The sequence below is a fragment of the Corythoichthys intestinalis genome, chromosome 9 (genome assembly GCF_030265065.1).
Source record: "Corythoichthys intestinalis isolate RoL2023-P3 chromosome 9, ASM3026506v1, whole genome shotgun sequence".
NCBI lineage: Eukaryota > Metazoa > Chordata > Actinopteri > Syngnathiformes > Syngnathidae > Corythoichthys > Corythoichthys intestinalis.
This window is the reverse complement of record NC_080403.1, coordinates 51,146,922-51,173,425: the sequence shown is the minus strand read 5'-3', so window position 1 is coordinate 51,173,425 and position 26,504 is coordinate 51,146,922. Positions and strand designations below refer to the sequence as shown.

Below are 26,504 nucleotides of genomic sequence, written 5' to 3'. Positions count from 1 at the left end.
CCAAAAACTCGGGAGGAAAAAATGTGAAGACCGAATCAACTTGCGCGGACTTTAACATCAGCTCGGTGAATCCATTCACATTTCATATGCAGTAAACACTTTGTTGGGTTGGCATGGTCTTTCAGAGGACAAAGAGGTAAGCCATTTTTATATTTTTAACTTATTTTTTTAGCGTAACCTTGTGCCGTACTGCTTCTGTCTGACAATTAATGACCTGAAAAGAATTACAATGGTATCTGATTGCCACAGTTACCGTTTCTGTATATATATATATATATATATATATATATATATATATATATATATATATATATATATATATACAGTGCCTTGCAAAAGTATTCGGCCCTCTTGAATCTTGCAACCTTTCGCCACATTTCAGGCTTCAAACATAAAGATATGAAATTTAATTTTTTTGTCAAGAATCAACAACAAGTGGGACACAATCGTGAAGTGGAACAACATTTATTGGATAATTTAAACTTTTTTAACAAACAAAAAACTGAAAAGTGGGGCGTGCAATATTATTCGGCCCCTTTACTTTCAGTGCAGCAAACTCACTCCAGAAGTTCAGTGAGGATCTCTGAATGATCCAATGTTGTCCTAAATGACCGATGATGATAAATAGAATCCACCTGTGTGTAATCAAGTCTCCGTATAAATGCACCTGCTCTGTGATAGTCTCAGGGTTCTGTTTAAAGTGCAGAAAGCATTATGAAAACCATGGAACACACCAGGCAGGTCCGAGATACTGTTGTGGAGAAGTTTAAAGCCGGATTTGGATACAAAAAGATTTCCCAAGCTTTAAACATCTCAAGGAGCACTGTGCAAGCCATCATATTGAAATGGAAGGAGCATCAGACCACTGCAAATCTACCAAGACCCGGCCGTCCTTCCAAACTTTCTTCTCAAACAAGGAAAAAACTGATGAGAGATGCAGCCAAGAGGCCCATGATCACTCTGGATGAACTGCAGAGATCTACAGCTGAGGTGGGAGAGTCTGTCCATAGGACAACAATCAGTCGTACACTGCACAAATCTGGCCTTTATGGAAGAGTGGCAAGAAGAAAGCCATTTCTCAAAGATATCCATAAAAAGTCTCGTTTAAAGTTTGCCACAAGCCACCTGGGAGACACACCAAACATGTGGAAGAAGGTGCTCTGGTCAGATGAAACCAAAATTGAACTTTTTGGCCACAATGCAAAACGATATGTTTGGCGTAAAAGCAACACAGCTCATCACCCTGAACACACCATCCCCACTGTCAAACATGGTGGTGGCAGCATCATGGTTTGGGCCTGCTTTTCTTCAGCAGGGACAGGGAAGATGGTTAAAATTGACGGGAAGATGGATGCAGCCAAATACGGGAACATTCTGGAAGAAAACCTGTTGGTATCTGCACAAGACCTGAGACTGGGACGGAGATTTATCTTCCAACAGGACAATGATCCAAAACATAAAGCCAAATCTACAATGGAATGGTTCAAAAATAAACGTATCCAGGTGTTAGAATGGCCAAGTCAAAGTCCAGACCTGAATCCAATCGAGAATCTGTGGAAAGAGCTGAAGACTGCTGTTCACAAACACTCTCCATCCAACCTCACTGAGCTCGAGCTGTTTTGCAAGGAAGAATGGGCAAGAATGTCAGTCTCTCGATGTGCAAAACTGATAGAAAAATACCCCAAGCGACTTGCAGCTGTAATTGGAGCAAAAGGTGGCGCTACAAAGTATTAACGCAAGAGGGCCGAATAATATTGCACGCCCCACTTTTCAGTTTTTTATTTGTTAAAAAAGTTTAAATTATCCAATAAATGTTGTTCCACTTCATGATTGTGTCCCACTTGTTGTTGATTCTTGACAAAAAATTAAAATTTTATATCTTTATGTTTGAAGCCTGAAATGTGGCGAAAGGTTGCAAGGTTCAAGGGGGCCGAATACTTTGCAAGGCACTGTATATATATATATATATATATTTTAACGTGCTTAATTAAAAAAAATAATTACCGCCCGTTAACGCGATAATTTTGACAGCCTTAGTTAAAATATTTGACGCAATTAACGCACATGCCCCGCTGAAACAGATTAAAATGACAGCACAGCGCAATGCCCACTTGTTACTTGTGTTTTTTGGAGTTTTGTCGCCCTCTGCTGGCGCTTGGGTGCGACTGATTTTATGGGTTAGTACCATGAGTGAGCATGGTGTAATTATTGACATCAACAACGGCGAGCTACTAGTTCATTTTTTGATTGAAAATGTTACAAATTTTAATAAAACGAAAACATTAAGAGGGGTTTTAATAAAACATTTCTATAACTAACATTTATCTTTTAAGAACTACAAGTCTTTCTATCCATGGATCGCTTTAAGAGAATGTTAATAACGTTAATGCCATCTTGTTGATTTATTGTTATAATAAACAAATACAGTACTTATGTACCGTATGTTGAATGTATATATCCGTCTTGTCTTATCTTTCCATTCCAACAATAATTTACAGAAAAATATGGCATATTTTATAGATGGCTTGAATTGCGATTAATTACGATTAATTAATTTTTAAGCTGGAATTAACTCGATTAAAAATTTTAACCGTGTGACAACCCTAATTTTAATGTGATTGATAAAATAAAAAAAAAATTACCGCCCGTTAACGCGATAATTTTGACAGCCCTAATATCAACCCAAATCAATAAACTGCACTGGACTATAAACCGCAGGATCCAAAATTAGGGAAAAATGTAGCAGTTTACGGTATAAATCACAGTATCGTTATATTAGTCTGGTCTTAAGATTTTGAGCTGTAATTTTGCAGTTGGATTATGAATTTATTATAATTATCAATATAATCATAATCATTAACAAATTATTCCCTTTGCATAAATTTCTTGAAGACTATAGAAATCTAGAGTATTTACTGTTTCTTCCTTTTTAAATTTTGGGGGATAGAAATAAATTTTTATTGTCTAAATTAAAAAAATATTAACAAGTCTTTTAATTTAAAAAAACAACAACGGAGAAACACTATTCAAAGAGGCTAAAAAAGAATGTTAATGTCAATAATATTCAATCAATTGATAATCAAAATAGCTGATTGATAATCAATTAGTTGTTGATTAATCATGACAGCCCTATTCAGCACTGAAGGAGTTAAATATGAATGATTTAGCATTACTGCTCCCATTGATAGTCAAATGCATTGGACGTCTATCGCCATCAATGGTTACGAACATAGTTTTGACTTATTATTAGTGCTGCAACGATTAATCGATTAGCTCGTGTAATTCAATTAGAAAAAAAGCTTTGAGGATTCATTTAATTAGAGTGGCGTTGTAATGTTTTGTTTTGAATGTGTTTGCATTCAGTTTTATTGATTTGGGCGGATACACTGCCTTCTAGTGGCAACAGTGAATACGGCATTGCTCATTTAACGTGGCTGAATCCAGCTGCTCCCTGTTAAGGCCAACATAAAGTTGTGGGTTGTTGTTTGAGCATATATGTTTGTTTATGCATTCGTAATATACCGTAATTTTCGCACTATAAGGTGCAACTCACTTTAAGCCGCCACCCACCAAATTTGAAACGAAAACGGCATTTGTTCATCGATAAGGCGCACGGGACTATACTGTATTATGGGATATTAACACCAAAAGATATCAACCGGTAACACTTTCTATGACAGCGGGATCATAAGATTGTTATAAGACCAAATGAACCACCATGAAGCTTTGAACCAATTGGCTGCAAAGCTTCATTGCTTCAAGAAGCTTCATTTGGCCATCACTGTTCTCTTGGTTGAGACAGTCAACCTCTGCTGCCACCTGCTGTCAACACTGTTATTGTCGTCGTCCAACATGCCTCCTAGCATGCATTGCAGCGCTACAGATGTAAATAACAAATCAAAATTCATGTTCTGTACTGATTATTTCTTCAGTTACTGTTCCGGTTGTTTCATTAATTGCAAATTATGGAATTTGGTAACACTTTATTTGACAGTGGCACCATAAGACCGTCATAATTTTGACATGACACTGCCATGACCATTAATGAATGCTTATGACAGATGTCATTTTGCGTCATCCGACAAATTATCTCCATTTTGAATGGATGTAAAAGATCCGAGCTGGACATAAATGGAGTTAGTGACATAATTTGTGGGATGATACTTAGTGATATATGTCATAAGCATTCATTAATGACCATGATAATGTCAAGCCATAATTATGCCGGTCTTATGGCAGTCTTATGTCGCGCTGTTAAATAAAATGTTACCTATTAACCCAAATAAATCATCAAATAAGCCGCACCGGACTGTAAGCCGCAAGATTCAAAATAAGGGGAAAAAAGTTTTAGAATTTTTTGGTGGGAATATGTGTTTGAACGATTTGTTAAGAGCTTTGTAAAAAATGTTGGCATTTTCTAGCATTTAAGCTAGCGTACTTTTGCTATGCAAGTTAGCCAATTGTTCTTTTGTTGTGCTTTAATCATTTTTTTAAATACAGTTTGAGCCTAAACTCAGGTATTTAAAATTTTTAATGAAAGTGCAATTCTGCATTGTTTGAAGAAACACTCGGGAATTTTTTTTTTCGAATTGAATGCTCTTTTGAAAGTGCAATCTTAGCCAGCCAAAACAAATATTATTGCAAGCATAAACACTTATTTTCTTTTACATGTCTGAAAATGTATTCCGTAAGGCATTAAAGGTTTGTAATCCGATTACTAGAACTAATTAATCAATAGATTACCGTATTTTTTTGGACGGTAAACCGTAGGTTTTTTTCATTGTTTGGCTGGAGGTGCCACTTAATACTCTTGAGCGACTTATGTGTGAAATTAATACCACATTATCATTAGGGCTGTCAAAATTATCGCGTTAACGGGCAGTAATTAATTTTTAAAATTAATCACATAAGAATATTTGACGCAATTAACGCACATGCCCCGCTCAGATTAAAATGACAGTACAGCGTAATGCCGGCTTGTTACTTGTTTTTTGGTGTTTTGCGCCCTCTGCTGGCGCTTGGGTCCAACTGATTTTATGGGTTAGTAGAGTGAGCATGGTGTAATTATTGACATCAATAAAGGCAAGCTACTAGTTTATTTTTTGATTGAAAATTTTACAAATTTTAACAAAACGAAAACATTAAGAGGGGTTTTAATATATAATTTCTATAACTTGTACTAACATTTATCTTTTAAGAACTACAAGTCTTTGTATCCATGGACCCCTTTAAGAGAATGTTAATAATGTTAATGCCATCTTGTTGATTTATTGTTATAATAAACAAATACAGTACTTATGTACCATATGTTGAATGTATATATCCGTTTTGTGTCTTATATTTCCATTCCAACAATGATTTACAGAAAAATATGGCATATTTTATAGATGGTTTGAATTGCGATTAATTAATTTTAAAGCTGTAATTAACTCGATTAAAAATTTTAATCGTTTGACAGCCCTAATTATTATATAATTTCACGTTATTTGGTGTTTTGGAGTGACACTGATAGTTTGGTGAACTTGTTAGCATGTTCTTTATGCTATAGTTATGTGAATAACTCTTAATAGCTATGTTACGTTAACATACCGGTCATGTTCGCATTTTGTTGTTCATGCATCATGTAACGTTATCATACTGTACTTATTTAGCATGTTGTTCTCTATTGTATTTTTATTTTAAATAGCCTTTTAAGATGTCATATCTGTTCTATGTGTTGGATTTTATCAAGTAAATTTCCTCCAAAAATGCGACTTATACTTCAGTGCGACTTTTTTTTTTCCTCTTCATATCGCATTTTTGGCCAGGTGCGACTTACAGTCCGAAAAATACGGTAATCGATTCTGCAGACCTACTTATTATACAGTTCCTAAATTTATATTTTACTGCAAACGACAGCTAAGTGTATCAGATTGAATTAATGTAAAATGAGTGTATGCTTGATGAAACAATCCATAATAAATGATACAATGAAACCTTTATTTCCGAATTGGTTTTGCATTTCAACATTTTTAAACCTCTGATATCACATATATACATATGATGCAACATTTGGCGTTTTAATTGGACATACCACCACACATTTAACATAAGGTCTCCAAACCAGATGAATACAAACGGTCATTGTCCAAATAAAATTGATAATTATACAAATAATCCTGTTAAAAAAATACAATTCAGTTTCAATTCTGAACGTTGCTCTGATAAATTATACTGACGTATGCACACACACACAAAAAAAAATCTAAAATGAGAGAATTCCCATGCCAGCTGCAACCCAAATATTTCTATCCAGTCAATTCTAAATCTGGAAAATACATTTCCCATGTACTCATATGCTCTTCCAAATATGTGCACTTGTAGAATTACTAGCTGTCAAGTAGCACAGCTTTGCTTTACTCAAACAACTTGAAGTCATTCTGCCATTAAAAAAAATGTTCCTAAATTCCCACCCTTTCATAAACAACTTAAATTGTCTTATGTCGTGATTAAAAATGGACACGAGCTCAACTCTAGAAGTGACGTGATAAAACAAACACGTTGGAGGTAAATTTTTTTGTTATTGTGAAAGCGCCGTCTAATTTTCAATTATCGTCCTGGTAGTTTTCCGTTTTCATATCGTTCAGCCCGAGTTCTTCGTTCTGCTCGAAAGTGCGCTCGTAAATTTCCACTGTCATCTCCGGGTCGGGTTCGGGCACGTACACGTTCTCCAGGTAGCTGTTCCCCGCCGGGTCGTCGAGAATCAACCGGGCCTTGGTCCGGCCCGCGATGATGCTGTCGATCTTCTCGCCGAACTCCTTGAGCTTGTCCGCGCGGGACGAGTCGCCGCTGTCTCCGCACACGAAGGGGTTCTTGGCCACCACCAGGTCCTTAATGTCCGTCAGGAGGCCCTCGACGGTGGTGAACTTGCCGCAGAGCGCCGCCATGCCCAGCTCGAAGTCCAGCTCCGGGATGAAGACGGAGCACGTTTCGGACTTGAGCAAGTCGCGCGTCATGTCAGACGCGGAGGTGATTCGCAGGGTGATCTTGGTGCCTTTGTCCTCGGTGGCGCCGCCCGATTTGACCTCGTTTGTGCGGTGGCCGCAGGAGTCGCAGATGGTTGCCATGATGATGGCCTCCTTGAAGTGAGGGATCTGCACCAGCTTCATGTTGGTGGAAGCCGGCGCGTTACACTCCGGACAGTTGGTGTTGAAGACCAGCACCTCGCCTCGCATGGACTCCAAATCATCACCGGGCGGTGGGTCATTATCCGACTCGTCGTCAGCTCGCAAGCCCAACTGCTTCTCCTGCTGCGCGCTTCTCCGAAACCAGGACACCGTCAGGGCTTCGTCCTTCAGCGGGGCGGACGGGTTCTCCACGAAACTGTTGCCTGACGGGTCCTCGATCACCACCGTGAAGGCCTCGTCCACGTCTTTTAGCTTCTTCAGCTTCTGGAGGAAAGTGTGGATTTTATCAGCTACTTCAGGGTCAGCCTCCCGCCTGGCCGCTTGGTCCTGCTCCAACCCGGCAACGGCTCGGTCCAGAAGCCCCTCTACGGTGGACAAAGCACCTTTCTGCGTAAACGGAGGGATCTCAAAATCCAGCTCTGGTATTCTGGTGGTCGCGCTGTCCATTTTGACCACTTCGCGGTTCAAGTCATGTTTACTCGTGACTTTAAGCGTGTAGCACACACCTTGCTCCTGGATGCGCCCCGCCGACTGGATCTCCGTGTTGGACCAGCGGCATTGGTCGCAGCTGAACGAGCTGACGATGATTTCTTTGAAAAAGGGGATTTTGGTGAGGAGCAAACGTGTCGTACCGTTCTGGTAGCAGTTCATGCACAAGCTCTCGATTTCGGTCGGCTGCCAGTCTTCGTCGTCGGCGCTCAGGTCTTTAAAAACATTCCCGCCTCGAACGTGTTCCTGGGCAATTACGGACATTTTGTCGCTTCGGTAGTGTTTTACGCTGGATTAAATGTTTGAAATGTGGGTTGGCGCTGAGCCGGAGAAGTTTCTAGACAGCACACAGTCAGCACATGCTAGCAATGACGTCCCCTCGGCTACTTCCGCATTTCTTCTTCGGTGTCGACGTGTAGCTGAGACTGGAGACCTTCAGTGACCCTAGCAGGCTTTTTTGAATGCTGCAACTGAATTTTGGCTATAAAGCAGTGATCCCTCGCTACTTCGCGGCTCAATTTTCACTGCCATACGCCATCGCGGATTTTGGTTAAAAAAAATATTGTATTGCTATATAAAACAGTTCTTAAAACATATTTATGTGCACTTTATTTACATGTATGTATGCCCACGTACACCCCCACATCATTTGAAAGAAAGAGTGAGAGAATGAATGTACAGTACGTATGATTTATATTATCCCTATATTGCCAAATGTATCACATTTGATACACCTAAAATTTCATGATTTTGAGACTAATTCAGCATTTTGACATTTCTTTTTGGAAAAAAAAAAAAAAGATGGATGCAAGTCAACACATGCATCTGCAGGTTCCATGAAAAAAACAAACGGGATTTAGCAAGGGTTGTAGATATCTGGGCACTTATTACACATATTCATTTCGACTTTTGTTTTTACAAATTTGGAAAAAAGGTTTCATTAGGACCTTATTTTTCAAATTTTGGGATTCTCTGATAATTGCTTCATATTGCTGGCATTAAAGGGTTATTTATTCATTATTTTGTGTGTTATATATATATTATTAATATTTTATTGACATGTTTCAAACTATTCTTTAATATTCTAATGATAAAATGCACTTTCATATACACTTATTGATACTATATACAGGTAGTGCTCGGGTTACGATGTATCCGACTTCCGTTTTTTTTTTTTTTTTCAGTCGCATAAACAGTACGTAGTTCTTCCCATGTCAGGATCCCCTCCTCCCCTAGCAGCGTTGCCGTCGTCTTGCAGTTCCTGACGGCGTCAGGTCTCACTTCCTTGACCTCATGCTGCTTCTGCTCCACGCCAAACCCACTCCCCGCCCCCTGGCGCAGACTCCTCTTGCGAGTAGTGTTGCAACAATTAATCGGTTAGCTCGAGTAATTCGATTAGAAAAACGATTTAAATTCAATTTTGCTGCTTCGGGTATTCGTTTAATTAAAGTGGCCCTGTAATGGTTTGTTTTGAAAGTGTTTGCATTTACTGTAGTTTTATTGATTTGGGTGGATACACTGCCCCCTAGTGGTAAAAGTGAACGTAACTCAATTCACACGGTTGAATCTAGCTGCTCGCTGTTAAGACCGACATAAGTTTTTGTTTGTGCTAATGTTTCTTTAATGCATTCGTAATTTAGTTTATTGGTATATTTAGCTGTTTTTTTTTTGTTGGAATACGTATTTAAACTATTTGTTAAGAGCATTGTTAAAGAAAAAAAAAAAGAAAAACGCTATTATTGTATAGCATTTAAGCTAGCCGACTTTTGCTATGTTAGTTTGCCAATTGTTCTTTTGTTGTAATTAGAACCTCATTTATACATATTTTTATACTGTTTGAGGCTCAGCTCAGGCATTTAGATTTTCGATGTTACTTATCCGATTAATCGATAATTCAAACTACCTAGTTCATCGATTAATCGACTACTAAAACAATCGATAGCTGAAGCCCTACTTGCGAGCTTTGAGTTCAGACGGCGGGCTCACGTTAAAAGAGGGGACGCTGGCGACCTGATATCCTCCTTCTCTCGCCTCCCTACTTTTTCCACAGTACCCTTTTCTCTCAGCAAGGCGCCTCACACACGAGTAAAGCCCGAGTAGTCATTGAATATAACGCCATTTAACACAAGGTACCTAACAGTATCTTATTTTTCTCATTAATATGACGTATAATACATATTTTTTGACAGTTATTTTGAGGTTCGGGGGGTATCTTGGGGTACTTAAAGGGTTAATTCCGATGCGGAAATTCAGGTTACATCACCACCCTAGGAACGGAAATCATTCATAACCCGGGGACTACTTGTTTACACAAAACAAATGTATGGATGGCTGGCATTGAGTGATCATGCTTTACTGCCAATGACGGTGAAAGACGTCCAGCCCAATTTGACTCTTACCATCAATGCAGCAAATGACTTAAAGATGTTTAGAATTGAGTGCAAGTCCATGTTTTTTCAATGGCAGCCAATAATGGTAATTTTATTTGAGAAGGTGATCAATTCACAACTTGTAATTGATATTTTCTTGCTTCTCCCAGGTACCCGTCCATCATAAAGGGGAACAACGGCCTCCCACCAGAGGACCGTCTGCTCAAGTTCCTAGTGGACAACAATGCAGATGCTGAGGAGATTGTACAGTGTGCCAACTGTGATCAAGAGAGCAATAAAAAGGTTAAAAAATGTTTTTTCTTTTCCGACAAGTTCTGATTAATCACTGTTGCGTTTTCTGTTCAGGACACAGGTGTGATGTTCTACTGCAACACGTGTAACCAGCCACTTTGTTGCACCTGCAGAGAGCTCACACACAAGGCCCGAATGTTCGCCAACCATGATATCGTCTCGCTGTCCAAGCGCAGTAAAGCCAAGCATCGAAAATGTGGTGAGTTTAACAGTGATGGACGTTCATTCCATTATGAGTCAAAATGGAATTAATGTCGTTCACCGTCAATGGCAATGAAACATGATCTTGCACTTCTTGGATGTAAAATGACATAAAAGGTAGAGAATGAGTTAAAAAGATTGCCGAGTCATGTTATGACCCTGGACCTTCATGTATAATCCAAATCCTTTTTGTTATTTTTTTACCTGTCCTGTTCAGCTGCTTAGACACGGAGAATATGAATCTGAGTGTCCTTATAGTCTGAGCGGTTTTAATATATCACATGGGAGATTGATATAGTCCCATTGCGGTTTGTTTATTATGTTTTATTTATTAGGAGAAAGCAGCGAACTTATTGGGAGACAAAAAGGAAGGAAGTGAACAGAAGAGGAGAAGAATAAACAACAACAAGAAATACATTATTATACATGTATGCTACCTCTGAACATAGAGGTGGTATTGTTAGCTAATTATATTAATGCATGGACACCATGGGGTTGGGGGGGGGGGTGGAAATGCTGCTCAGGGGCCACCCCGGGGCGCCGCCCCAGCCAATCAGAGGTGGAAGTGAGCGCGGCACACCCCTCCCTTCACAGCTCGGGCAAAGGAGCCACCAACATCCCCCCGGGACCCAGCGCGGTCCTCGGGACCCAGAGCGGTCCCCCGGACCATTCGTACCCCCGTTAACAAGCTCTCAAGGAATGGATGAGGACACGCGCCACCACCCACCTGGAGCCCCAGCCACCGGCGCAACCCACCAATCGACGCAGCGCACCACAGGAACCCCACAGCCCACTAAGCCGGGGTAGGAAAGGGTCCCCACCCGAAGGGGGCGACACCCCGCCGCCCTGCACCAGGGCCCAAGGAGGATTACCGGGTAGAAAAGACAGGAAGGCAGAAGCAGGAGAATGCCAAGAAGTCGCCACAGGGGGGCGTGGGAACCGGAGCCCCGACCCCTCTACCCCTGTGACTGACGACCCAGATGAAGAAGAGTGCCTGCCCCAGGAAACCCCCATATTAAAGTGTGGGACCCACCTACCACCCTATTACTGTGGCTGCCAGATCCCCGACTGGCCACATTCAGATTCTAATATTTGTGTCATGTAATATTATAAACATAAGATTAAATGATTACGATAATAATAATAATAATATAATTAATATAATTTTATTCGGGGACATTTCGGTGACATGTCCTGGTCATATCAGGTCATTTTGGGACATTTCGGTGACATGTCCTGGTCATATCAGGTCATTTTGGGAACATTTGGGGGACATTTTCTGGTCATATCAGGTCATTTGGGGACATTTGGGGGACATGTCCTAGTCATATCAGGTCATTTGGGGACATTTCAGGGACATGTCTTGGTCATATCAGGTCATTTGGGGGACATTTCCTGGTCATATCAGGTCATTTGGGGACAATTGGGGGACATGTTCTGGTCATATCAGGTCATTTGGGGACATTTGGGGGACATGTCCTAGTCAATACAGGTCATTTGGGGACATTTCGTGGACATGTCTTGGTCATATCAGGTCATTTGGGGACAATTGGGGGACATGTTCTGGTGATATCAGGTCATTTGGGGACATTTGAGGGACATGTCCTGATCATATCAGGTCATTTGGGGGACATTTCGGAGACATGTTGTGGTCAAATCAGTTCATTTAGGGACATTTCGGAGACATGTCCTGGTCATATCAGGTCGTTTGGGGACATGTTGTTGTCATATCAGGTCATTTGGGGACATTCAGGGGACATGTCCTGGTCATATCAGATCATTTGGGGAAACTTCAGGCAACATGGCCTGGTCATATTAGGTCATTTGGGGACATTTGGGGGACATGTCCTGGTCATATCAGGTCATTTGGGGACATTTAGGAGACATTTCCTGGTCATATCATTTCATTTGGGGACATTTCGGGGACATGTCCTGGTCATATCAGGTCATTTAACAATTTAATAATTAAGAATCAGTTTTTTAAATGTACCCAAGGATGATCTAAACTGGCCTTCTGTGTCTGTGTTTGTCGTCAGTTCTACACGAGGAGCCCTACATCCTGTTCTCCACCGAGAACAAGTCTATGCTTTGCGTCAAGTGCTTCCGAGATATGCAAGTGTAAGTGAAATTGCTGTGCAAAACCTATTAAACCACGCAACTGTGTTCGCATCGTGACATCATGTTCGGTGTGTGTCTGCGTGTTCGTGTACTCCACAGGGAGAGTCGAACTCACTGCATCGACATTGAAACGGCCTACATGCAAGGATGTGAGATGTTGGATCAGGCCGTGCTGGTAAGAAAAATCACACCGTCAACCGTATGAGCTGAAATCGACCGTGTCCAATAAACGCAGGTGGTGAAGGAGCTGCAGACGTCCACTCGAGAGGCCATCTTTCTGCTGAGGTCTATGATTGGAGAAGTGTGTCTCAATGTGGAGGAGGAGGAAAGTGCCATCTGCTCTCTGTTTAACAGTCTGCAGGTAGTCAATGTTAAAAGCTAAACACATATTTCATAGACCAAGGTGTCAAATGTACGGTCGGTGGGCCGGAAGCGGCCAAATCCGGCCCGCCTGACAGGCACGTGGTAGCTTAATATATATACACATAAATATTATATAAACTTGTAATACAGTGGTATGAAAAGTATCTGAACCTTATGGAATTTCTCACATTTCTGCATAAAATCACCATCAAATGTGATCTGATCTATGTCAAAATCACACAGATGAAAAAACAGTGTCTGCTTTAACTAAAACAACCCAAACATATATGTTTGCATATTTTGATGAGGAAAGCATTCAAACAATGACAGAAGGGCGAAAAAATAAGTAAATGAACCATCACATTCAATATTTTGTGGCCGCCCTTTGGCAGCAATCACTTCAACCAGACGCTTCCTGTAGCTGCAGATCAGTCTGGCACATCGATCAGGACTAATCTTGGCCCATTCTTCTCTGCAAAACTGTTGTAGTTCAGTCAGATTCCAGGGATGTCTGGCATGAATCACTGTCTTTAGGTCATGCCACAGCATGTCAATGCGGTTCAAGTCTGGACTTTGACGTAGCCACTCCAGAACAGCACTGGCTTCCTCCATGGAGTCCTCTCATGAGCACCATTAATGACCATAGTTTTAATATAGTTGATCTATGCACAGAGATATTGGACTGTGCCAGTGATTTCTGTAAGTCTTTAGCAGACACTCTTGGATTCTTTTTTACTTCTCTGAGTATTCTGCGCTGAACTCTTGGCGTCATCTTTGGTGGACGGCCACTCCTTGGGAGAGAAGCAACAGTGCCAAACTCTCTCCATTTGTAGACAACTTCTCTGACTGTCGACTGATGAACATCCAGACTTTGAGAGATGGTTTTGTATCCTTTCCCATCTTTATACAAATAAACAATCCTTGATTGCAGGTCTTCAGACAGCTCTTTTGAGCGAGCCATGGTGACCAGCAGTCAATGCTGCTCATCAAGACAATTCTTACCAGGTGTGTGTGTCATAGTGAGCAGGGCAGCTTTAAACGACTCATCAGTGATTGGGCACATCCCTGACTTAAATTGTTTGGTAAAAATTGGTTTCAATTGCTCTTTAAGTCTCCTTAGGCGAAGGGTTTGTTTACTTATTTTTCCCTCTTCTGTCATTGTTTGCATGCTATTCTCATTAAAATATGAATACCTACAGTATAAATGTTTGAGTGGTTTTGGTTAAAGGAGACCGTTTTTTTCATCAGTGTGATTTTGACGAAGATCAGGTCACAGTTGATGGTGATTTTATGCAGAAACGTGAGAAATTCCAAAAGGTTCAGATACTTTTTCATACCACTGTAGCTGACTCAATAGGTTTAAAGCAGTTTTGCCATTGCAAAGAACTAAAATGAAGTCGGTGTTTGCATTATTTATTTATTTATTTATTTTGCTAGATAACATAAGCACATGAACTGGACGCACTACGCAATTACCAATTAGCAAGTGCTAAGCATCATCTTTCCCAGAGCATTGAAGGCAGCATGACTGTGGATGCTCATCTTTCAGTGCCACTGACGACACTAGATATCCATTAGACGTCTAGCGCCGTCAATGGTAGCCAGTGAGTTAACTTATTTGGGTAAAAATAAATTATTCCGGCCCACATGAACTCCAGTTGCCGTGAATGTGCCCCGCGAACCAAAATGAGTTCGACAGAATCGTCACCACTGACTACACTAAATCGACAAAACAGCAATATCACCATGTGGCCACTGGAGGTCACTATTGATCTAACTGATCCACGAGACGATGTTGAACTCTTGTCAGCAGTCATTTTATGGACGTTTTCATCACACCTCCGAGAATGTACGAGCCTAACGTTTGTTCATTTTACCCTTACTCGACAGGAAAAACTCGCCGAGAGGAAGAAGATTCTGCTGAAGACTGCACAGAGGTACAACAGAGCACACATTGTGCAAACTTGATGGGATCGTTGGAACAAGGCAGACGATACAAGAGCAGTAGTTCTAAAACTTTAAACACCAGAGAAATCATTAGATCTGCGAGTACCACTCAAGTTTCTTAAAGAAAAATAACATATTTTATATCATTTTAAGCCATCACCTAAAAAACCCCCACTAAATTATTGACATTGTTAAATCATTGGTTGCCTTTGACGGTGCTAGACGTCCAATCCATTTTGACTAGGAGGTCTGGCAGCGATCGAATGATCAAGTCAGTCAAAATGGATTGGACGTCTATCACCGTCAATGGCAGTGAAACATGATCACTCAATGCAGGCCAGTTATAAGAGATTAAATGTCTATAAGTGGGAATGCTAGTGAATTAGTTACTAATAAGGATTTGATTTCATGCCACCGAAAGCGTCGCCGTCATCCGTCACAAAAGGCGCTCTGCTTCATTTTAATGACCGATCAATGTTATTATTCCCTTTGATTGACTATTAGAGTTGCTGGATGGCGGAAATTTGGGCCAGCGCTCACTGCCTCTGGGAACACACCCTCCCAGTGGCGGTTTTAAGGGTGTGCTACACGGGCACTGGCCCCCTCTCTAATTGGAATGGCCCCTGAACTGCCGTTTCCCATTTTATTACAAAGCATGGCAATTGGTGAATTCTTCTTCTCTGAAGTGAGAGAGAATGGTTAGTTGGTCTCTCCGCGCAATTGACAAGATTTTTTCAACAAGACACGGTGCACTAGGAGAGCCATCTTGCCCAGCCGGGATCTTCGCTGCTGGATATGTGAGAGATTAATGGTATCACTGGAAGCCAGCGTGTCTTACTGTCCTATCTGTGGAAGATATCGAGGATATTTGGCTGTTTGGCGTGACGGTTGTAGGGTTCCTTCTGCTTGGCTTAGGTGTTGCCCTGCTCTACCGGAAAGTTTCCAGGACGGCAGCTTTCAAGGAAATCAACAAATTGACTACGGATCAAACGGTGTGATTCTAGGCATTGGAAGACCGCGTCAAGGGTCGGATCGTGAACTGGCTCCCTAGACTCACGGTTCGGTCTGAGGAAGGATGGAGAAAAGTGGATGCTACCTTGCGCCATGTGACGGAACTGTCGAGGCAGACCGCGACTATTGGCAATGACTTAAGGGACCTGAGGTCTCGCCTACGCCATGAGGAGCACGAATTTGACTGAAGACCAACCTTATTTGGACATATTAAATTCTTATTCGGCTTAATTCGATTTTAATTTTTTAAAAAACCTTCCCGAACACCCTTACCCCACCCCTCCCTTCTCCTGGAGAGAGCCGCGCAGATGGCCCAATCTCTTGCCCTTGATCTATTCCTAAGGCCGGTTGCAGGGCCCTGCGACTCTTATTTTGTCTACAGACACGTACAAACACTGATACACTTGTGCATACACACACACTCACAGACAACCTCCCCTCCTTCAGTCCGCCACCGCCTTTTTCTTACTATGACTGATCCCCCCCTTCCTCCAGTCATGACTGGTAGTTCTCCTTTTTTTTGTACAAAAAAATCCCTGCATGTGACCTGTGCGTCGTGTCATACCCATGCTATGTTGTATGATATACGTGTGTCTACTTGTAACTTGCTCTGTAATTTCTGATGAAGAGAGAGATGTGGCGGCGAGGAACAAAGTCTGCAGCGGCTCGTTGCTCACTCATCAAATGGAATTCATTGCATCTGTTGTCATTTTGTGAGATTTGGTGTCATTGACAAATGAATCTCTGAATCTGAATGATATAAGAGCATGCTAACACTCATTCACTCCCAGCCATTTTCACCGGAGCAAGGCCCTTCGCTCCCGGCCGTTTTACTGGATTTTGACTGATTTTGCAAGGCCCACAGAAAATTCTGTTCTATTGCTAAATAAACATGGAACCCACCAAACGAAAGATCAGACTCTCTTCTTTCAGCAGAAAAAAAGTTAGTTCATATCTTTATCCATTCTTTAGAAATCAGCATTAGAAAATAGCTTAGTTTGAGCAATTTTCCAATTTCTGATGAAAAAACAGAGAAACTGAGCATTTTGTAAAAGCATACATTTCAAACATAACTTTGACTTTAACACAGCTATTTTTCACTTTTGTGACACCCCAAACATCTGAATATAGTTTTTGTTCTACAAAATAACATAAACAACAAGACAAATAGAGCTTTTGATCGCAAAGTAACAATTTATTTAACTACCTATAACTAAACTATTCAACTGTTGAACTATTTGCGCACATAACAACGGGGAAGGCTCTCGGCTGCTCCCGGTTGAATGAGGTGGCTCCCAGTAATCTGATGAGTCCGGATCAAGATCGGTCTCACTCTTTTCATCATCTTCATTTTTGGTTTCAACCTCGGGCTCAGGAGTAACGCAACGTGAGCTCCGCAGAACGCGTGTGGAACCTGATGCTGTTGTGGCCGTCACCGTCTGTCTCATCAAGATAGATTTTTTTGAATCCTTCTTTGAAGATGGTTTCGTTTTCTTTTCAAAACACTCCTCCAGTGCCGTTTGCCTTTTTTCCCCCCGATCTTTCTCAACATTTTTCTCAAATTCTCACGCGTCTTTACAAGATCCCTCCAACTTCCGTTTCCTAACTATTTTTCTTCACTTCCATTCTTGGCCTGAGATGAGTTCTTACAAAATGCGCTACTACCCTCCAGTGGTCAGGTTTATTGCTTTAAAATGAGTTTTGAGCAGTGTGCATTGCAGATTAGGTTCAGGTTTAGGTAAGTATTAATGCTATTTTTGTGTTTAAAATGGATTTTCAAAAAAGCGATTACATTTATTGTTCCTTGTATTGTATCCTTACAAGCACACATAAAGATTAAATTCGAATGGTTACAAACTAGGGTTGTCAAAATTATCGCGTTAACGGGGGGTAATTAATTTTTTAAAATTAATCACGTTAAAATATTTGACGCAATTAACGCACATGCCCCGCTCAAACAGATTAAAATGTACAGTACAGTGTAATGTCCGCTTGATACTTGTTTTATGGGCTTTGGCGCCCTCTGCTGGCGCTTGGGTCCAAATGATTTTTATGGGTTATTACCATGAGTGAGCATGGTGTAATTATTGACATCAACAATAGCGAGCTACTAGTTTATTTTTTGATTTAAAATTTTACAAATTTTAATAAAACGAAAACATTAAGAGGGGTTTTAATATAAAATTTCTATAACTTAAGCGGCATGGAAAATGGATGGATGGATGGATGTACTAACATTTATCTTTTAAGAACTACAAGTCTTTCTATCCATGGATCGCTTTAAGAGAATGTTAATAATGTGTTGGGTCTAAAACACCTTCTTCCATTTAGCTGTTGACCCAGAGTGAGGTGACAAAGGCAGGACACAAGGAGGCAGGAGTCAGAGAGTAGACTTTTACCAAGTTGCAGTTTGGGGTGAGATTGGGCAACGTGACTAAGAGCGTCTCATCGAAGTCTCTCTCAGAGCTCCCCGCGCTGCTGACTTTTATTGAGGCCTTGTTGCTGGGCAGAATATAGTTACAACACTGTTGTCCAACGTGGCAGTTTCGATCGGGCAAGTTCCTTATTCTAGTCATTGATTAAATTAACAGTCACACTCATTGATAAAATTAACTGTCACACTCTTGATTAAATTAACAGTCACACTCTCGATTAACAGTCAGACTCTTGAGCGAGCAAGATAACTTTGTTTTGAACACACATTTGCACTCGAAGTAGCTTGGTGGAAAAGTACTGAGACGTTGTGTGATGAATCAACATATGTGTGTGTATCTATTTATCAGCAGAATGTGAGCAATTGCCGGTAATAAAAATGTAAGCACATGATTATGGGCTAAAACTGTATTCTTTATAATAGCTTGGGAGAGCAAACTTATATAACCCGCAGAGTATAATGGTCATACAATCAAGCATATCTTACATAATGTTAATGCCATCTTATTGATTTAATGTTATAATAAACAAATACAGTACTTATGTACCGTATGTTGAATGTATATATCCGTCTTGTCTCTTATTTTTCCATTCCAACAATAATTTACAGAAAAATATGGCATATTTATGGATGGTTTGAATTGCGATTAATTACCATTAATTAATTTTTAAGCTGTAATTAAACTCGATTAAAAATTTTAATCGTTTGACAGCCCTATTACAAACTTGACTGTTTTTTTACCAGTAGTAGTTCTGATGCATGCAGGATAAACTGCATGTTGTTGACCAAAACAAACACTGAACAAAGATGGCAGCGACACTTGGCCCCTGAGGGTTGCACGGGTCCCCATCTTGGCCCCTGTTTCGGTGTGGGGTGGGGGTCGGTTTTTCGGCCAAGTGTTTCCAATATTCGGTTTCGGCCTAGAATTTTGCTTTCGGTACATCCCTTGTTACTACCCACCTCTGAAAACACAATATAAAAACACTGAAGGTATTTGATTCTGAATACACTGTGACTCCCTGATCACTATATAATTGACACAGCTTAAACGATTAATCGAATAATTCTTGAGTGGCGTTATTAGTAAACCACTAAACAAAAATCCCTGTGCAGCCAGCACGAAGAGAAGGAGAAAGCGCTGAAGGAGCAGCTCTCACACCTCACCTCACTGCTGCCAACACTCCAGGTAGTCAATGCAAGCACCTCTTCATTTGAGAGAACCATTGTTGAAATTACAAGCCCAGGTTTTAAATAGTCCTGTCAAGTGCTTAACAGGTTCTTCTTTGTTGTTTGCAGGTGCATCTGGTGACCTGCTCAGCCTTCCTCAGCTCAGCCAACATGTTCGAGTTTCTGGACATGGGTTATGTGAGTCTATTCCACTCCGAGTTATACCACCAAGCAAGAAATGTCAATAAATTGTATTGATATTCTGGCCTCGCACTGACAGCAGTTGCAATGGAAGTAGTCCATCTTGTTGAAGATGTTTTTGCCTCCGCAGCAACTGATGGAGCGTCTGAAACGAATCGTGAAGCTCCCTCATCGGCTGAGACCTGTGCAGAGCAGCAAAGTTAGTTTTTATGGTTTAAAACAGACATGTCCAAAGTCCGGCCCGGGGGCCAAATGCGACCCGTGGTCAAATTTCATCCGGCCCCCAGCCTCTGTCATAAATTCAGTAACTTCTGGCCCGCACACAGACTTAATTAATTGGTCAGCAGCACTGCTACCAGCATATGAAGTAGCTTACACACTAAATGCTGCTCCTCATTTACCCACTAAAAGGCAGCAGCACTCTAAGCAACATTACATCGTGTGACCCTTTACTTCCAATTTTCTAAAATGGCGATAATCAACCAAAAAAAAAAAAAAAAAAGAAAGTTGACTGCATTGCCCGATGCTTCAAGGATAGGTGGAAATTGGACTATTTCTTCACTAAAATACGCAACAACTGCGTCTGCCTCATTTGCAAAGAGACAGTCGTTGATTTTAAAGAGTTCAATGTGAGGCGATATTACTAGGGCTGTTAAACGATTAAAATTTTTAATCGAGTTAATTACAGCTTAAAAATGAATCGTAATTAATCGCAATTCAAACCATCTATAAAATATGCCATATTTTTCTGTAAATTATTGTTGGAATGGAACGATAAGACACAAGATGGATACATACATTCAAAATATGGTACATAAGTACTGTATTTGTTTATTATAACATTAAATCAACAAGATGGCATTAACATTATTAACATTCTTTTAAAGCGATCCATGGATAGAAAGACTTGTAGTTCTTAAAAGATAAATTTTAGTACAAGTTATAGAAATTTTATATTAAAACCCCTCTTAATGTTTCCGTTTTAATAAAGTTTGTAAAATTTTCAATCAAAAAAATCAACTAGTAGCCCGCCATTGTTGATGTCAATAATTACACAATGCTCATGGGTGCTTAAGCCCATAAAATCAGTCGCACCCAAGCGCCAGCAGAGGGCAGCAAAACTCCAAAAAACACAAGTAACATGTTGGCTTTGCACTGTGTTGTCATTTTAATCTGTTTGAGGGGGGCATGTGTGTTTTTGCATCAAATATGTTAACGTGATTAATTTAAAACATTAATTACTGCCCGTTAACGCGATAATTTTGACAGCCCTAGATATTACCAAACAAGACACGCTGACATGTACGACAAGATTACAGGGAAATTTAAGCAACTTGAAGCTAGTTTAATTTCAAAGCAGCAGTATTTCGCAAGAGACTGAGTGTCGAAAGAGAACGCCCCAAAGGTTAGTTACAAGATTGTTGAAATTATTTTAAAAAATAATAATAATAATAAAGCAAATGTGACACACAGAATGGCTTGCTAAAATTTGCTTAAATATGTTGTTCTACGTAAAGGACGTCAGCCGAGGTCGGCCCCCCACGTTTTTACCACACCAAATCCGGCCCCATTTGCAAAAAATTTGGACACCCCTGGTTTAAAATATACTTTTCCTCATTAATTTCATCTCAAACATCATCGCGCCAGATCAACACCGACTACCGCAGCGAGTTCGCCCGCTGTCTGGAGCCCTTGCTTCTGATCGGCCAACGCTGCGCCCCGTCCATCGCCGGCTCATCCAGCGTCGCCACGAGGTGAGATCATTTCCGATATTCTGTTTTCCGCGTATGCAGCGTTCCGGGAAACCTGGCGAGACATTTGGCGCTTAGTGAAACGTCCCGACTTGAAATCCCCGAATGGTTTGCGATTACACTGCGGGATGACAGGTGGTGTCAGAATGACTTCTGACAGAATCGCCACAGATCTGGTTTATTTGTCGAGAACAAATCCTGTTTTGAGAACAGTACAAAACTAGCCAAGTTAAGATCTAGGCTAGCATAGAGCTTTGCAGTCTTAGACTTAGAAAACCTGCTTTTCAAATACAGATGACGATATTTCTTAAAGTGATCCTCTAACTTAGATACATGTAGGCTCTAATAAACCACAATTGTTCTCTTGTACTAAAATATGTTGTTGGAAACACATAAATTTTTAAATCAATGGCAATATTTTATAATATTTAGTCCATATTTTCACCGTTAGTTGGCGCCATTGTTTGTGGGCTCGCAGTGATGACGTAATTGGTATCTTTCCAAATGTGTAGCGTGTTCAACAATTGGTTATTGCCAGTGTTGTTAATCTTACTGAAAAAAAGTAATTAATTATAGTTACAAATTACTTCTCCCAAAAAGTAATTGCGTTAGTAACTCAATTACCTGAATGTAAGAGTAATTACTTACTTGGCAAAGTAATTGGTGATAATAACTTTTTTTTTTTTCCTCAAAAAAAAAAAAAAAAAAAAAAAAACATTGGCCACACTATGTGAAGTTTTTTTGTGAAGGTTTTTGGTACAATTGGCCCGAGGCCAATTCTTTACCCTAATTTACCCTTTACTCATTGCTGAAAAAAATAACGCCGTTAGTAACGCCGTTATATTGTAACGCCGTTATTAACAACACTGGTTATTGCTGCCTAAACTCGCAAAGTAAAATGCCACGATGGGCTGCTTTTGGATGCAATTTCCAGTCAAATGGAAACAAGGGGAGTGGAGTGAGTGGTCAAGGTGGAATTATTATTTTTAGTGAATAAATGTGCATAAGTGGAAGCTTCTCCCCCTTTTTGGTCCCTGTATGCACGTATCCTACCCACTACGCGTTACAACTGGAACATTTTTCCTGGATCCTCAGTCAAGTAAGGGATCCCTCTATTTTCTGGATCCGACGGTCCCACCGCGTCTGCAATATTGGTTTCGGATCTGTCCATTTTTTTGATCCGTCGGTCCCAAACAGCAACTTTTCGGATCAGTCTATTTTGTGGAATCGACTGCCTGACGCGGCTGCGACATTGCCATGGGATCGGTCTAATTCCTGGATCTTCGAGTGAGTAAAAAATGCGGATTTGGATTACTATTGCTATCTTTTATGTTGACTATTCTTCGTGGGAGTTTTCCCCAAATCATACTAAACAATTAAAGCACTATGGCACGCTACAGTGACGACAGTGACTCTGACGTGGACCTCACAGCAATGTTGGAGTTCATCAGGGAAGGCGTGTTTGTGTACTGCTGAACTCCCGAGTGAAGAGTGGTCAAGGTGGAAATATCATTTTTTGTGAATAAATGTGCATAGTGGAAGCTTCTCCCCTTTTTGGTACTTTTATACACATATCCTAGCTACCACGCGTTACAATGTACAAGACATGGATTACACAAGGTGTGCTCTTTGGCCTGTACTGTATGTAAAGCACACGACAGCTCTGGATGCTAACAATCTACATAATTATATTGGGATAAGTTTGAAAACGCAATATGCTTACCTTGAATATCTGCTAATAAAACCGGACAGCATACACTCTCGCTCCCAACCGGACTTCCCAACAGGACTCTCTCGCATCACCAGTTTTGCCCAACTTTTGTCTTGTCAGGTATTTGCTGCAGGCATTTTTCCCTGATGCTCGTCCTGTGAACGACCGACAGTGCTGTCCTGCTTTTCACTTTTCAGATCTGGTTCAAATAGGAAGAGTAGAACTGACGACATGTTGGGAAAGCTAACGAGTAACACGCTGGGATTTCGGCAACGGGACCAGTGATGTCACGCACTGCGACGTAACAAGAATGGCGACCTATCACTTAAAATTATTTTACAAACTTTATTAAAACAAAAGCATTAAGAGGGGTTTTAATATCAAATTATTATAACTCATACTAACATTTATCTTTTAAGAATTGTCTTAAAAATAGAGGATCCCTTTAAGCTCAACTGACATTTATTATCCAAGGCTATGTTCACACTGCCGGTTAAATCCGATTTCTTTGCCCGTATGCAACTCGTATCTGATTTTTCTCATGCTGTGTGAACAGTTCAACTCTGATTTTTTCAAATCTGACCTGGATTTATTAATGTATGGAGATAAACAACATATTTATCTGACGCCGTAGTCGGATAAACATGGTCTGAATGCATGCGACCTATTGCTCATTAAACTAATAAACACCACTGTTCATCTAAAAACAGTGGCGATGGAAGTGGGTTGCAGCACCCCCTGGTGTTGTGGAGAAGAAATCGTGTTTTAGATAGATTCTTTTAAAAAAATGAATATATATAATTCAAATAAAACATATTGAAACAATAGCATATTTATCTTTGGGGATTAAACATATATTTTGAAAAAGTGTTTTTTGATAATAACCCTTTGGACCGAAACGGCTGTTTTTGGATGAGAAAAACAAAATAAGATCCTCGGCACCCCCTGCTGTGAGTGACTTCTAGCACCCCTGTCTAAAAACCTAGAAATTGCACAAAAGCATCACTGCCACATATGCAGATATCTTACAGTGTGCATGAGTTTCACCTACAAAGCACATTTGTTTCTGTCATCTCACATTTTGTGCATCTTGGGCCGTGAAAGAAAGTTATCTAGAACTAGTGAAATACTTTCCCCGCGAAAAAAGAAACTGCTTAAAGCCAAACACTGTGAGAAAGCTATAATTTGTAAATACGAATGAATAACAAATTATTCTTAAAGTGCATGTGACACGAAAAAGCATGTTTATTTCATAATACACGCGGTATTTTATGCTCCTGAATGATATGGACCGCTTGGATGTGTGTGGAAGTGATCGCTATATTTATTTAGTTTTTTGAATCCCGCGCCATGAAAATGAGTGACTTCCGGCTTCGGTCTTGCATTGAGGAGGAGGGCGCTGTGACGTGTACGGTTGAAGGCGTCCTCTTCACTAAACAGCCGTACTGTTGTGTATGAGGACTAAGGATTCTGCTGATTTTGCGGATTAATACGTTTATTTTTCGCATCACGCCAGCCAAACGGCTACAGAAAAATCTTGCTTTATGAGGGAGAGGCGTGTGCGCCTTTTTGGAGTTTCAAAAGGTTCCCATTCACCGTGGATATTGGGCAAACCCTACTACTGTGGGACCATTGGATTTACGAGGAAGTCAGTAAACATCTTGTTTAGTATTATGTATTAATACAGCGATTACAAAGTAAACACTACAAACGTTCTTTAAATAAAGGACTACTTACGTTTGATCATTGATAGGCATGTAAAAAGCTCTCCTCGTGCACATTAGCTGCACGTTAGCTGCACAACAACTGCAGCTGCCCTCCTCCGGTGAACGAACTGTAAAATGCTCTCTGCCGGGTGGTTTGCCGATCCGCGAAGACAATCGACAACCCAGTCGTCATGTCAAATAATCCGGGCTAGTTATGTGTGATTTTCCGCTTCGAAGACTTTGAAACATCACTCGGTTCGGGTTAGCATGTCGGCTAGCTGTCACGCCTCTTGGTTTGTTTACATTCTCCGAAGCCGGGGAAGGGAAATGACATTTGTCCGATTTAGGTGTCATAAAATATCGTTCGGGAGGTGCGACAGTAAAGGTGAAATCGACAGTTTTGACCATTATGGAGTAATTTTAATCTTCCTGAATAAGTGCATTTTTATTTTTTCATATTCCATTTAGCACAAGACTGTTATTTGTCATGACCATGCCATTTATTTAGCAACTGGGGAAAATACTTGGATAAAAAGAATATCCTGTAAAAATATTAAAGTAAAGAGACAGAAACAATGACATTTTGCAGCTCTCTTCCTCGCGTTTTCCTCGTTGTGAATAGTTCCCCCTCGACGGGCTGACCCTTCCTTCTCAGGCCATTTATTTAGCTATTGGGGAAAAAAATACTTGGATTAAAAGAATATCCTGTAAAAATATTGGAGTAGAGAGACTGAAACAATGACATTTTGCGGCTCTCTTCGTTGCGTTTTCCTCGTTCTGAATAATTCCCCCTCAATGGGCTGAATAGTAAAACCGATGAGCCCAGTCTCCTGCTGACGTCATCCACCTGTTGGGGACGCGAGAGCCCTATAATGGTAGGCGTGGCTAACCGGCAGATTAAAAGACTAATTTCTCGTCATCTGCGCTTTGCTAAATTGTTGTATATAGTCGAATCGTCTCAAAATATGATTCTAATTCACATAATAACGCTATTTAAGACTTTTTTTTCTCCTGTCGTGTGCTCTTGAAGGCACTTGTCGCAATTAGTTCACACAAGCACCTTCATATCATGTTCTTATACAAATAGCCGTAGAATTCTCTACACAGCTCACTTATTGGGCTTTAAGACCACTTGATTGGACCATAGAGCAAATGGGCCACCATGAAACTTTGAACCAATAGCGTACCGTATGTAACACGTCGCCTTTGCTCATTAATATTCATGATGTTAGCAACTGTTGCTAAGGGGGTCAAACTCGTGTTTGTCCCTCATGCTACATGCATGTAAATAGTGTACAAATGAGGTGTTGACTGAGCTAAACCCACCAATTCTGTCCGAAAATGATATCCCTGTTGCAAAATTCACTGGTAAAGATGTGGAAGAACATACAGTGGGGAGAACAAGTATTTGATACACTGCCGATTTTGCTGGTTTTCCCACTTGCAGGCCATGTAGAGGTCTGTAATTTGTATCATAAGTTCTCTTCAACTGTGAGGGACGGAATCTAATACAAAAATCCAGAAAATCACTTTGTATAATTTTTAAATAATACATTTG

The 26,504-nt window shown here is 40.5% G+C and overlaps 2 protein-coding genes across 3 annotated transcripts in view; one reads left to right on the top strand and one right to left on the bottom strand.

The window, feature by feature from the left end:
• rnf207a (ring finger protein 207a) overlaps nucleotides 1-26,504 on the top strand; it is a 50,880-nt gene that overhangs the window by 5,573 nt on the left and 18,803 nt on the right. For both annotated transcript variants that reach the window (XM_057847107.1, XM_057847105.1), the window contains exons 3-12: nucleotides 10,195-10,327; nucleotides 10,391-10,535; nucleotides 12,574-12,655; nucleotides 12,755-12,830; nucleotides 12,891-13,016; nucleotides 14,909-14,955; nucleotides 19,524-19,596; nucleotides 19,707-19,775; nucleotides 19,909-19,977; nucleotides 21,426-21,532. In XM_057847107.1, the coding sequence (XP_057703090.1) occupies nucleotides 10,195-10,327; nucleotides 10,391-10,535; nucleotides 12,574-12,655; nucleotides 12,755-12,830; nucleotides 12,891-13,016; nucleotides 14,909-14,955; nucleotides 19,524-19,596; nucleotides 19,707-19,775; nucleotides 19,909-19,977; nucleotides 21,426-21,532 (927 nt within the window). The remainder of the gene's footprint in view (nucleotides 1-10,194; nucleotides 10,328-10,390; nucleotides 10,536-12,573; nucleotides 12,656-12,754; nucleotides 12,831-12,890; nucleotides 13,017-14,908; nucleotides 14,956-19,523; nucleotides 19,597-19,706; nucleotides 19,776-19,908; nucleotides 19,978-21,425; nucleotides 21,533-26,504) is intronic.
• On the bottom strand, nucleotides 5,975-8,079 carry zpr1 (ZPR1 zinc finger). The gene has a single exon (XM_057847108.1). It carries the CDS (start codon nucleotides 7,917-7,919, stop codon nucleotides 6,585-6,587), a length of 1,335 nt encoding a protein of 444 aa, XP_057703091.1. The 5' UTR covers nucleotides 7,920-8,079; the 3' UTR covers nucleotides 5,975-6,584.